At 35.4% G+C, this 13,861-nt stretch overlaps 1 protein-coding gene across 1 annotated transcript; it reads right to left on the bottom strand.

The window, feature by feature from the left end:
• Positions 1-1,760: 1,760 nt before the first annotated feature.
• LOC131317548 (uncharacterized) lies at positions 1,761-4,565 on the bottom strand. The gene is made up of 2 exons (XM_058347088.1): positions 4,527-4,565; positions 1,761-2,316 (listed from the first exon to the last, which is right to left on the bottom strand). Exons 1-2 carry the CDS (start codon positions 4,563-4,565, stop codon positions 1,939-1,941), a joined length of 417 nt encoding a protein of 138 aa, XP_058203071.1. The 3' UTR covers positions 1,761-1,938.
• Between the last annotated feature and the right edge of the window lie 9,296 nt (positions 4,566-13,861).

Below are 13,861 nucleotides of genomic sequence, written 5' to 3'. Positions count from 1 at the left end.
AAAAGTTAGTATAAAAATTAGAATCGTTACCCAAAAATAGAGGGAGAAGGGAGATCTAACTCTGAACTTTCACACGAAAGAGAGATAATCTCAATCCAAATCCACAAGACGAAAGAAAGAGAAGAGAGATCAAGTCCAAAAATAGTAGGGCGGACTGAAAGGAGAGGGGAAGGAATGAAGAGAAAAGAGGGTGGACCCAACTTCTCAGACCCTCTCACTTAGAACTCTCTCAACTCTCATGCATCACAGTGTTTATTACTCTACTAATTGCAGGTGAGAGACGGATTCACGAATTCATCCTACTCAAGGCAAAAATTTACTCCTTTGTTTACCGCCCCTTTGGATGAAGTAATTTTATTATATAAGAAAAGAAAGAGTTGGTTGTAGTTTCTAGCCAAATCACTCATTTGGATTGAGTGTTTTGGTGAAAAATAGAAATAAAAGTAAAAAAAGTAAAAGAGTAAAAAAATTTGATTGGCTTCTCCTCTTTCTCATCCAATGTAACTTTGTGAGAAAAGACTCCTCTTTCATATCGCACATTTTCTCACAGTCCAAAGAGATAGTTATCGTTGAAGTTGTATCAAGCGTTTCAAGGCAAACATTTCAATTAATAGGGGCAAGTACTAACAAATGCAAGCCTATTTAATTTTTTTTAATCGGCCACCCCTATTTAATTAGCAATGCTGCATTCGCACCTCTAAAACGAAACTCCGACACAACCACATCCGAAACATTTAGATGCACATAGATTTACATACATGTAACGGTTCCGAACACAGTGCTATTCGGAGTTGTGTTTTAAATGTATATTCCTCTACTTTTTGCTATTCGATTAGCCGCATATGTTGTTTAATATCTAGGATGTCATCCTCTAGCTTTTCCTGAATCTCAATTCCATCCCCTCTAATTCTCATCTAACCGGTTTGAACCTTGAACTTTGTTTTTCTTCTCTAATTAGTGCAATCCCTATCAATGGTTAAAAATTGAACAGTTCATACTGTGTGCGAGTCACATCACACGTAACCTTTTTGTATGGGCAAAATGGTAGGTTAAAGTTCTCCAACTACCACCATCATCTCCCTCGTCCCTGGCCACCACTACCACTACAATCACTCACTACCCCCTCCACTGCCTCTGAGACACCTCCACTTCGCTAGTTCTCTACCTAGCCGCCTCAACCAAAGCTCCCACCACCTCTAATGCAGCACCACCAGCTAACAATCCACTTCCAACCAATACAGTAGCTACCCAAACCTTATTATTAGTAGCATACTAACATCTATTGCAAACCAAACTAACAACTGAAAGTCCCACCTAGTAGGTAATGACTACCTTTTCATCTGTATCAATGCAGACCAAATGCAAACATGATAAATATGAGTGAGTTGATTTCCAATCTAGTCTCTGTAATGAAGAGGCAATAGGTGAAGTCTACCCCCTTACATTATAGCACAGAGACACATTGTGTAGCACATATACCCCACAGAGTACTCCCTTGAGTTTACAACACCATCCAATGGCATACTAGGTGCAAAAACCATCTATGTAGACGAATAGGGGAGTTAATAAATTCTCCAAGCAACCATAGCCAATTGCTTTTCAAAGTTGACATTTTGAATTATTTTATCTCCAGTGCTTCCGAAGGAGCTAGGTACAACAGCCGAAGAACTTTTAACCAACACAAATCTGCCATGGCAAAGCAGAACAACAATGTGGACAGCAACCCTAAAAAAGGAACAGCGTGCGAACGCAGACACACACACAGGGAATTTCCATTTTACATTAAAAAATAGTTGCTAAGGAAGCTGACATGCTACTCTTCTAGGAAATACAAAAGGAAAAGGGGCTACAACAGTGACAGAAGGATGATGTTCACCTACGGAGGGTGCCGATAAAGCTAAAATAAAATAAAGGCAAAATAAGAAAGAAAGAACCGGTTCAATCAAGATAGACTTTGACATCAATACCATTGTCAATGAGAGACTGGACAACCGCTCTAATCTTTCCTTCAAACTTGTCCCTCTCCCTCGGAGTATAAGAAGCAGTGTACACATCAGCTTCTCTTGCTCTCTCTGATAAAATTCGCCCAACTGCCAAACAAGCGGGTATATCCGACCGGGACTTGAGCATTGCCTTGATGTCGTTAAACTTGGTACTAGCAACTGCAACCGGCTTGCTTGTTACCCTGTGTGTGAGTGAGGCTGAGACAAAGCGCTTAGAAATAAAGACATCAAGTGTGAATGGTTCCATGTAAGCTATTGTACGTTGTTTGAGGCCCCAATGCAAACCACATGGGTTCGAGTCACCGGACTCACCCTGACCATAAGCAATGGCAATTTTTTTTGTTTTTTTTTTCCCTTTCTGTTATGTTGCTTTTGTTTTCATTATGTTATTATTATGTTATCTAACACTAAAGTCTTATAGCACACCACCCGAGCCCCGCTTGGGGTCTTTTTGCGCGATCAAAACAATATATCTTTAATTTTTTACGGGTTGTATCTTTCTTACTGAGATTATAGTTGATAACTTTCCGTTGGACAATTGATCGAAAGGAAAATCCTATTTTTCTAATGAGTTCATGTCTCGATTAAGGGTTTTCTAAATCTGACCAAGTTGCAAATTTTTTAGAATAAATAATTCAAGAAGTGCAAAAAAATCAACGGTCTTGATTGCCATGCACTCGTGTGGCTACTATAACAATAAATACAACATAAGGTTTAGTTGATTATCAAGTAAATCAAAAGTATAGATAGCAAAGGTAACTGTCGGGTTATTTTTTATAATGCTTGATCTGAATCGTTAGGATTTTACATCTTACCGATTGTAGTATTGTCACCAAAATCGAGGATCATTCGATATTAGCGACCACATGATTAAAAGCTATTTAGTGCGTTCGGAGACGTTTAAGTGTTATAATGCACTAAATGAGTCCCGCTTGAGATCTTTCTTGGCAGTTGAAATCATCTATCTTTGACGTAATACGAATAAGATCATTTGTACCAAATATGAAGTTAATCCCATATGGGTAGACACTTGATCGGATAAGAATTTTTTTTTAATTTAAGAATTTGTGTGCCGATAAAGGGGCTACTTTAACTTGATCAAGACAAAATTTTACAAAAAACTTATGATTAAGAAGGACAAAAAAAAAGAATGGTTTTGATCGGGAAAGTTGCATCGTGATCAATGTAGTTCAAACAAATATTTCCATTCTTGAAAGTTTTAAAAAGGGGGGAAAAAATTGACATTCCAAAACTAAAATTGTTTTTCGTCGGCAAAAATATATAAATGCCGACCAAACTAAGTAGTCTGGAAATATATTTTGTTTATTGATTTTTAAAATCCGTAAAAATTTTATTTTCCCCGACTAAACCTATTATTAGTCGGCAAAAATATATTAATACCGACCAAATTAATTAGTCGGAAAATTTATTTCATTTATTTACTTTTTAAAATGGTGAAAAATGCATATATTCCCGACTAAAACCATTATTAGTCGGCAAATATGTATAAATCCCGACCAAATTAGTTTAGTTGGAATTGTTTTTCTATTTTTTTAAATTCAAAAAAATCATATTTCACTACTAAATTTAAATTTTTTCGGCAAATAAGAAAATTACCTACTAAATTTATTTTAGTCGGAATTATTTTTCTATTTTGTTAAATTCAAAAAATGATATTTCACGACTAAATTTAAGTTTAGTCGGCAAACAAGCCAATTACCGACTAAATTTATTTTAGTCGGAATTAATTTTTTATTTTATTAAATTCGAAAAAATGATATTTGAAGACTAAATTGAAATTTAATCGGCAAAAATGAAAATTAGCGACTAAATTTAGTTTAGTCGGAATTGATTTTCTATTTTATTAAATTCAAAAAAATGATATTTGACTACTAAATTGAAATTTAGTCGGCAAAAATGAAAATTACCTACTAAATTTAGTTTAGTCGGAATTGATTTTCTATTTTATCGACTAAAAATTCTTTGGTCGGTGAATGGCTTATATTTTCCGACTAAACATTTTTTAGTCGGGAAAGTTTAGTCGGGAATTGTGTATTTTGTTGTAGTGTGGGTCCCATGAGACGATTATAATTAGTGAGACGCTAACGTATGATACGTCATGGGAAGTTTCTCTTTGAGGAAAAGAATGGGTCCCATGAGACGATTATAGTTAGTGAAACGTTAATGTACGATACGTCATGGGAAGTTTCTCTTTAAGGAAGAGAATGAGTCCCATGAGACGGTTATAATTAGCGTGGGGTAGTAGATGTCCGACCCTAATGTACGATACGTCATGGGATGATTCGATCCTCCTGTTATGGTCTTAAGTGAGAACATGCTCGGTACATAACTTAGGTGCGCTTACCTAGGACCCTGGTGCAGGATAAGCAAGAGGAAGGGTGGACCCATGAGATGGTTGTAGTTAGTGGATGTGGGAGGAAAGGATCTCGTAGAGATGATCCTTAGATGTCATGTAAGATGATGGATAGTATAGAAAAAGACGACGTGTTATTATTTTTGTACCTTCTGTGTATCATGAATTATTATATCGTTGATCCGCATATTGTGGTATTGGGTTTTAGGATTTCTACTTGGTGAATTATCACTCAATATACGTTTGTATCTTGGCAAATCATTTGTTTCGGCGTTCAATTTGCCAGAGTGTGCAGGATTCTACAGTGGAGCAGTTGATACAGGTGGGACCCCTGAAACGGAGTCTGGGCCAACGTTGCTTGAAATTCGTGTCAAAACTAGAGTTGCTCCGGAGTTGCTTTTGTTAAATAAATGTACATAGATTTTGGTATTATTTTGAAATTGTAATTTTTGTATAAGGATAAATATGGGCCTAATAGTTTGTAAAATTCAGTGTATTTTAGGGTTAATGTTTCCGAAATTCCTTGGATAATCGGGGCGTCACAGGTGTCATGGTCATTTTATAAAAGTTAACATAGTCCATAAATGTTTATATGGTTTGACTAACACGGTGTTATAAAATAATAATATTCAAATAAAATGTTTTGTAATCATTTTGTGAAAACTTAAATGTAAGATAACATTCAAGGTAGTGGGACGTCACCCAAGTCGCGTTCGGATTTGTCCGGCCATGAGGACCCGGGAAGGGTGATTTGGCCTATTGCTCCGGTAAATCGTTGACAGACGTGCTATCAGGAATGTTCCCTTTCATTTAAAAAAAAAAAAAAGGCTGAATTATGTTATAATGGAGTATGTAAGCACTAACACATCCATCTCAATATGAGAAGGCTATTTCGTTCTGATAATGACAGAATTAAAAATTCTGAATTAATAGAATATGCTAATGTGCAAGAACAGTTAAATCACTGGACAATTCCTCCAGTTCGTCATTCTATTATATATAGACATGGAATGTTTGAATTGAAAAGTAGCATGGCAATTAAAACTGTTGAAAGAACAGAAAGCCTGGAATTGAATGATAAGATAATTAATCTTATGGATCGCACTGATCTACTTGCACACATGCAAAATTATAGGTATGTTCATATAGGTTTAGTGCAAATCGCCCTTAAACCTTTAACATTACTAGGAATGGACACCTGCTTACAAGTCACTTTGCGTGATGGAAGGTGTAATAATTGGAGATCCTCAATTATTGGGGCTATTGAGATCAGCTTAAGTCATGGTCCTGTTTATTTTAATGCTTTCCCTGATTTATCTCTATCTCTTACGGATAGGAATATAGGAGAAGCTTTGAATTGTAGAATCCAGACTAGAGGTTATGATTTCTTGCCTGGATCTGAAGTTATTGCTGTAATTTATAGAATTTATTACAAAGTTATGAATACTATGAATCCCAGGGTACGAATGATGCGCCCTACAGATAGAACTGTTTTAATAGAATCTAATATGTTGACATCAAATGTTGCAACAAATAGGTTGATTAATTGGGAAGAAATTACCTTCCCTGATAGTTGGACTATGCCTAATGCGGTTCCTCCTAGACCCATTAGTAATACAATTGAACAAATAGTTCAAGATAATGATGGCACGGTTTTCTTAAATTTTAGAAATTCTCAGGCCAGTAGCTATACGAGAAGTTTGAGTTCTCGTAATAATCAAACTCCCTATAGAGTTAGTATACCAGCTACTAGTCGACATTCGACATCAGAAATTCCAGAATCACATCATCCGGTAGAGGATGAAAATTTAATTGGGATAAGATTGTCCCAAAACCAAATACCTCATGGAGTTTATACTCACCAGAATAACACAGTAGAATCACCTACTGCTAGTGAAATGGCGTTTAGTCTTAATAATGATAATAGGGGCTGAACTTAGAAAAGAAATTAATGCAGAATTTCAACTCCCAAAATATCAAGAGTTTAGGAGTTGGTATTTCAATAAATATAATTCTGGTCAATTACAAAAATTCAAGAATGAATTTTATGATTGCCTTGAAAGCCAACAAAAAATTATACCTTTCACTCAATGGTTTTATGGAAGGTATTGGCTTGAATGTGATAAATCCATAAATGTTATTCAGGATTATCATAGGAATTGGAGGTCTATGTCGGGAAATGTGATTCGCGCAGTCCATCCTCCAACTATACCTTTGTCTATTGAGGGCAATTCTGAGTCTGATCCACCTTTGGAAACTGCTGCTTTTGTTAGACCTACTAACACAGATCCAAATGGGAAAATTTATAAGCAAAATAATCATACTAATGCTTGTCTTAATACCATTGGAGACCAATTGGTCAGAATGGAAGAGCAAATAGCTCAAACCAGAGAAGATATTAGACTAATAAGTCCTAAGACCGGAAATAAAGAGGATGAAATTTCACCATCTAATATCCGGCCACCTTTACCGATAACCGGGTTTAATCTCACAAACCCTAATAAAAATTCTGATTTACTTAAAGAATTACAAATGAGATTTAAGGGATTAACCCTTAATGCTATCTCTGATGACCACGACCAGGAGATGTCTTCTCAGGATGTGGTAGAATTAGAAAATTCTTTTCTCCAGTCTCAACATGAGACTATTAATAAAATTCAATATCCCAAAAATTATTTTTATGGTGGAGCTGATAGGTATTATTATCCTAGACCTACTCCACAAGATATGCTTTATGAAGAATCTGGCTTTCAAAAACAGATGTCTTATAGTGGCAGGACTATCTATGAATGGAACATAGATGGTATGACTGAATATCAAATTTTTGGTGTTGCACATCAAATGATGATGTATAGCACAATTTGTACTAATAATAAAAATGAGGATAAAGAAGTCGCCGGTTGGATCACAGTTGGGTTCACTGGTATGCTTAAAGGTTGGTGGGATAATATTTTAACCACATACCAAAGACAAGAAATTTTGAATGCAGTTAAAACAAGCGAGACTGGCACAATAAAATAAGATGCTGTTTACACTCTTGTCCAGTCAATAATTTTACATTTTGTTGGTCATTGGGATAACCAACGAGAAAGAAGTAGAGAGCTACTTCAAAATTTAAAATGTCCAACGTTAACTCATTTTCGTTGGTATAAAGATGTATTTCTTGCAAAAGTTATGCAGAGAATTGATGCTAATAGTGAGCATTGGAAGTCAAAATTTGTTGATGGTTTACCTTATTTCTTTGCTGAGAAAATTAGAAAGAAATTGCGTGACCAAAATAATGGTCTATCTATTGATTATAATAGGTACACTTATGGCCAGCTTATAGCCATAATTATCCAGGAAGGATTGACTTTGTGTAATGACATAAAATTGCATAATCAATTGAAAAAGCAGAACCTAACCGGTAAACAGGAGTTAGGACAATTTTGTGACCAATTTGGTTACGATCTTCCCCAATATTCGAAACCTCATAAGAATAAGAGTAGTAATAAAACTACTCGAAAATATTCCAAAAAGAAATATGGGAAAAAGAAGCATAAGGATAAGGATGAGCCATCAAGTTCAAAAAATCCTAAGAATACTGCTAGAAAGCAGGGAAAAAAGAAGGTCTCTGCCAAATGTTATAAATGTGGCAGAATAGGTCATTACGCAAATAAATGCAAGACCAAAAAGAAATTAGAAGAACTTCAATTGGATGAAGGGTTAAAGCAGACCCTTTACAAACTTTTAATTGATTCTAGTGATTCTGATTCAGAAGATCAAATTAATGATCTCTCTGAAAATGAAGATACCTCTTCACCTTCAGAAGAGGAGGAAATCACTAATGATTGTAATTGTAATGGTATTGAATGTTCAACTTCTGATGATTATTGGAAGGCAATAGTAGAAATGAATGGTCTCAGTGTGAATGTTCTAACTGAGAAACAGCAGGGTCTTTTAGAAGTTATTGATCAAATTAATGATCCTCAACTTAAAATGAAGGTAATAGAAACTTGTATATCTTCAATGAAAGAAGAGGAAGAAAAACCCCAGCTTCCTAATGAAAATTATAGTTTGAAAATTATTCTTGATCGTTTAGAACAGGTAGATAATTTTAAACTTGTTACAATTCCTGATCTAAAGAGTGAAATTAATACTCTGAAGGCCGAGATTCGATCTTTGAAGACTTTTCAGAGCAAAGCTGCTCAAGAATTTTATGATATCAAGACAAGATTGGTTGTCTTGGAAAATAAAGGCGAATCAAGCAAGGTAGATGATTTGGCCTATTTAAATTCTGTAAACAATGTGGTGTACCAAAAATGGCACATTAAGGTTAATTTGGTAATTCATAAGGAATATACTATCAACAATACTACTGCTTTGGTTGATAGTAGTGCGGATATGAATTGTATCCAAGAAGGGATTATTCCAACCCAGTATTTTGAGAAAACTTCTCAAAGTCTCACTAATGCCTGTGGAGAAAAAATGATAATTAAATACAAACTCAATAATGTTTACATTTGTAATAAGGGAGTTTGTTTGGAAACAACTTTTCTATGTATTAGAAATCTTCAATAGGAGTTAATCCTTGGAACTCCTTTTTTATCTATGTTGCTTCCCATGAAGACCAGCACGGCTGGAATAACTGCGCAAATAGGTGATCATGAGATATTCTTCGAATTTGTCTCCCCGCCTGTTTACAAAGAAATCAATGATATAATGAGAAAAATTTCTCATAAAGATAAACAAATAAATTTTCTCAAAAAGGAGATTCAAATAATGAATATTGAAGAGGTTTTACAAAAACCCTTTTTTAAAGAAAAAATCTCTCAAATAGAAGAGAGTTTTAAAAAAGAAATTTGTAGTGATATCCCGAATGCTTTTTGGGATAGAAAACAGCATGTTGTTTCATTACCATATGAGAAGGATTTTAATGAAAAAAGAATTCCTACAAAAGCTAGACCTTCTCAAATGAAACAAGAATATTTGAAATTATGTCAAAATGAGATTGACAATTTATTTCGAAAGCAATTAATTAGAAAAAGCTATTATCCTTGGAGTTGCACAGCTTTCTACGTTAATAAAAACGCTGAAAAGGAACGAGGTGTTCCTAGATTGGTTATTAATTATAAACCATTAAATGAAGTTTTAATGTGGATTAGATATCTCATTCCTAATAAAAAAGACTTGTTAGATCGACTGAATAAGGCAGTCATTTTTTCTAAATTTGATTTAAAATCAGGATATTGGCAGATTCAAATACAGGAATCTGATCGGTATAAGACTGCATTTGCTGTTCCATTTGGTCATTTCGAATGGAATGTTATGCCTTTCGGTCTGAAGAATGCACCTTCAGAATTTCAAAATATTATGAATGACATTTTTTATCCCCATTCTGATTTTGCAATCTGTTACATTGATGATGTTCTAATATTTTCTGAGAACATAGATCAACATGTTAAACATCTTCGAATTTTTAAAGATGTGATAAAAAGAAATGGTTTGGTTGTTTCTGCGCCTAAGATGAAATTATTCCAGACTAAGGTCAGGTTCTTAGGACACAACATTCACCAAGGGAAAATTATCCCTATTGATAGAAGTATAGAATTTGCTTCTAAATTTCCAGACGAAATTAGAGATAAAACCCAATTGCAAAGGTTTTTAGGTAGTCTCAATTATATAGGAGACTATTATAAAGATTTGGCTCAGGATTCTGCACCTTTATATGACAGACTTAAGAAGAATCCTCCTCATTGGTCTGAACAGCATACTAGGGCTGTTCGAAAAATTAAACTAAAAGCTAAGCAATTGCCTTGTCTAGCAATAGCTAATCCTGATTGGAAGAAAATTGTAGAGACAGATGCCTCAAATATAGGATATGGAGGTATTTTGAAACAATACAATATTAATTCTAATAAAGAAGAATTGGTAAGATTTACTTCTGGTTTGTTTAAAAATGCTCAAACCAATTATAGTACAATAAAGAAAGAAATTCTTTCTATTGTTAAATGCATAAATAAATTTCAAGATGATCTTCTCAATCAACAATTTTTAATTAGAGTTGATTGTAGTGCAGCTAAACAAGTATTGAAACAAGATATAAAAAACCTTGCTTCAAAACAAATTTTTGCTCGTTGGCAGTCCAAATTATCTGCCTTTGATTTTGAAATTGAACACATTAAGGGAGAAAATAATTCTCTACCTGATTTCCTTACCCGTGAATTTTTGCAGGGATGAATCACAATAATTTTGTTTTGCAAAGAACAATATTTTTGCAATATCTGAAATTACAAAGGGCTGTTTTCAACTCCCATGTTGAAATGACAATTTTAAAATGGCCTCATAATCGTAGTAATGTTCTACGATGGGTTCATACCAGAGAAGCTTTAATGAGGCATTATCAAAAATATGGAACTGATGATGATGAAGACTGGGATATGGAATTTCTCCAGTTGACAATTGACAGGCTTCAATCGGAGCTAACTTTATTATCTACTGCTTAATTTTGCAGAATGAACAGACCACCAGATAGAGGGCGTGGTCGAGGAAATTCTCCTCGTGGCAGGGGTCGTCCAAGGGTGACCCAAGCAGAAGTAGAAGCCTACTTGAAGGCTCAGAGATTGCAATATCCATCTCTGCAAGAGGCTAATTTCGCCTCACCATCATCACCTTCAATGGCGGAGGTCGTTCAAACTGAAGAAATCTTCAGAACCTCAGAATTAACTGAGACAATTATGATCCTGGAATCTCAGGGTGAACAATTCAAAGATGATCCTTGGGAAATTAGGTCCCGATATATGGATATAATGGGATATCCAGTTCCTGAAGGAAAATATCGTTTTTGCTATGAGCAAATGCTAATTCAGACAGGATCAGTGGAATTTAGCCACACCTTCGAAAAAGTGGATCAAAAGAATGGTCCTATCAGTTATAGCAAAGCCATAATAAAGATGGTTATTCCAGTTCACAGATGGGGAATTCACCCACAAAAGTCAAGAATTTTGACTATGAAAAATGAGCATGGAACATCCACAGTCCAATATAATTATTGGGATTATATTGAGGCTTGGACCAAAGCTTTTTATTATCAAAATCCCAAGAAAAAGCATTCTTGGTTTTTTAAAATATGTCCAAAATCTGTTGGACAAAATGAATTTCCAAATTGGTTTATATCTTGGTGGAACAAATTTGGGCCACAACCGGATTATCTTCCACAAGATTTACAGGAGGAAATAGAGTCCTTCATGAAACTTCAGTCTCAATTATGGGGACCCAATATCCTAAAAGGAAAATTATTCCTTCAAGCTATGGCATGTTGCGGAATCCCATGGATCTGGAGATGGGATATTCAAGTTGCCAAAGACAATTTTGGTTTTCCAATTCTAGAACGATTCTACCAGCACAAATGGTGGAAAGGGCTCCAAATTGAGGAGCAGCTGTCAATAATAAAATTGAAGAATCAAGAGCTAGCCAAGCAGGTTCAGCAGAGGGAAAAACCCTCAATCAAGAATCCGTTTTTGGAAATCTCGGCTCAAATTAGGGCCAAAAATCCATCCCTGACAGATGAAGAAATTGTTATTAAAACAATGGATTATATGAAAGATCAATTTTTGCAATCGGTAAATCAAGCTTCCGATGATACATCCATGACATCAGCCACCAGTAATGAGGGTGATAATAATCCTTTTGCTTGTCTTGCTGGGGAATCCCAAGACCCCTATGAAGAAGATCAGCATGAGCCCACATTGGGTGACTTTTGGGACAGCATGGTTGAAATTGTGACCACTCAAACCCGTAAAGGAAAAGAAAAGCGGGATCAATAAGCAACAATAATGGATGCTTTAGCTTCAAATCAAAAGAAACTCAATTATTGATGGTACTCAATAATAGAGTGCATTTTATTTTTCGGTGAAAGGCTCAATAATGGAGTGTTTTCAAAGTTACTCAATAATGGGGTAAGTTTTAGGTGGAAAGGTTGTGCGTCAATTATTTCCACAGTTGTACAGTTGTATTGTAATAATTTCTTTTCCTGTAGAGTCCTCTATATAAAGGACGCGTCTGCTTTTGTTTAGGCAGGTTTTGGTTTGCCCTTCTCTCTTCCTGTAAAAACCAAGCACTCTCTCTTTCTCTCTCTGTAATATTTGCAGTCTCTTTCCCCTTAATAAAAAGGTTAGTTCTTTTCCGATCCTCTGTATTGTTTCATTTCAGTACATATATCAGCTTCTTCAAAATATTCTAATAACTATTAATTAACTATTCAAAGTACTTATATACATTGTTTCATTCATAAAAAATTAGGACTAATATTATCTAATATATATACTAGACAACGGTAATGGTTCATAAAATATTTTCATCATTTCTGGATATCAATATAATACGTAAAGTGTATCAATCTTGAGGACAAACATATTATTAGGGCTAAATCGTAAACTTATTGAATCCAGAGGTGCTCATTGTAATTTAGAAATAACATGTTATTAACATCCTTAGAGAAGTCAAAAAGTCTAACAGAATTCACAATGTCAAGGACTCAAGGGTAACCTGTTCGAAATCTGCGTCAATGTGTCATGCCCTTGGAAGATCCTTGTATTCATCTCACTCCATATAGCATAAACAGGCATACAGCAGCTGCAAGGGAGCATTTCAAACTAGTATTCCTGAGAAACTTCTCTTTAGAGCATCTCCAATAGGAGGAGTCAAATCCCACGTGGAGCGCCTGTCAACATTGGCATTGCAAGTCTCTCCAATCTTTACCTTCAAATGCATAGTCAAATCTTACATGGATTTGGCATCAACCCATTTGCTTTAAAATTGACACGAGGTACCAAATGCAAAAGTGACTTCACATCATTATTGGAGAGGAGGAATGTTGGGTGTCAAACTTGAAGGTGTCATATTGCTACATCAGCCTTCAAAAGTTTTTGACATCTTCAAATTTGAAGCAAATTCTGGAGATGCTCTTGGCGTTCAGTATAAACTAATCAATAGCTAGATCCATGGTACAAGGCACGCCATTCATCAAATTCTTCTCGAAACTGAGGAGTAAAAGGTGCAATCAAAAAATAAATGGTCATGGGACTCTAACTGAAGTCGGCACAAATTGCATGCATCATCCACCCTCACACCCCAGATTTTAAGTCTATATGTAATACTTAATCAATATTGGACAGCAAGCCAAAAGATGAAGGACCATTTGGGGACATGAGAGCCATCCAAATAACCTTGTGCCACTTCTAGATTGGAGCCTTGTTCTCGAGAGCATTCCTTGCAGAATTTGCAGTATAAGAGCCACTAGAGTGGGGGAGCCACCTAACAGAGTCCTCCATGCTAGGCTCAGGAAATAAATTAGGGTAGGGGGGGGGGTAGCAGCCATAAGTGCTTGAGTGACACTATTCCTAACCCATAGTCATCTCCATTGCCGAAGCACTAGGCATAGCATGCAAGCTTTGACCGATGGGGAGGGCATGTGAAAACATTTTCGGACATTTAGTTAGAAGTA

This window comes from Rhododendron vialii, chromosome 2a (genome assembly GCF_030253575.1).
Source record: "Rhododendron vialii isolate Sample 1 chromosome 2a, ASM3025357v1".
Classification (NCBI taxonomy): domain Eukaryota; kingdom Viridiplantae; phylum Streptophyta; class Magnoliopsida; order Ericales; family Ericaceae; genus Rhododendron; species Rhododendron vialii.
This window is presented reverse-complemented; position numbering and strand designations above follow the sequence as displayed.

Bases quoted from the DNA above. Each gene is read 5' to 3' on its own strand.
- LOC131317548 (XM_058347088.1), bottom strand. From the start codon at position 4,565: ATGCGGATCAACGATATAATAATTCATGATACACAGAAG. The intron at 2,317-4,526 runs GTACAAAAATAA...GCTTATGGTCAG, and splicing joins TAATTCATGATACACAGAAG to GGTGAGTCCGGTGACTCGAA.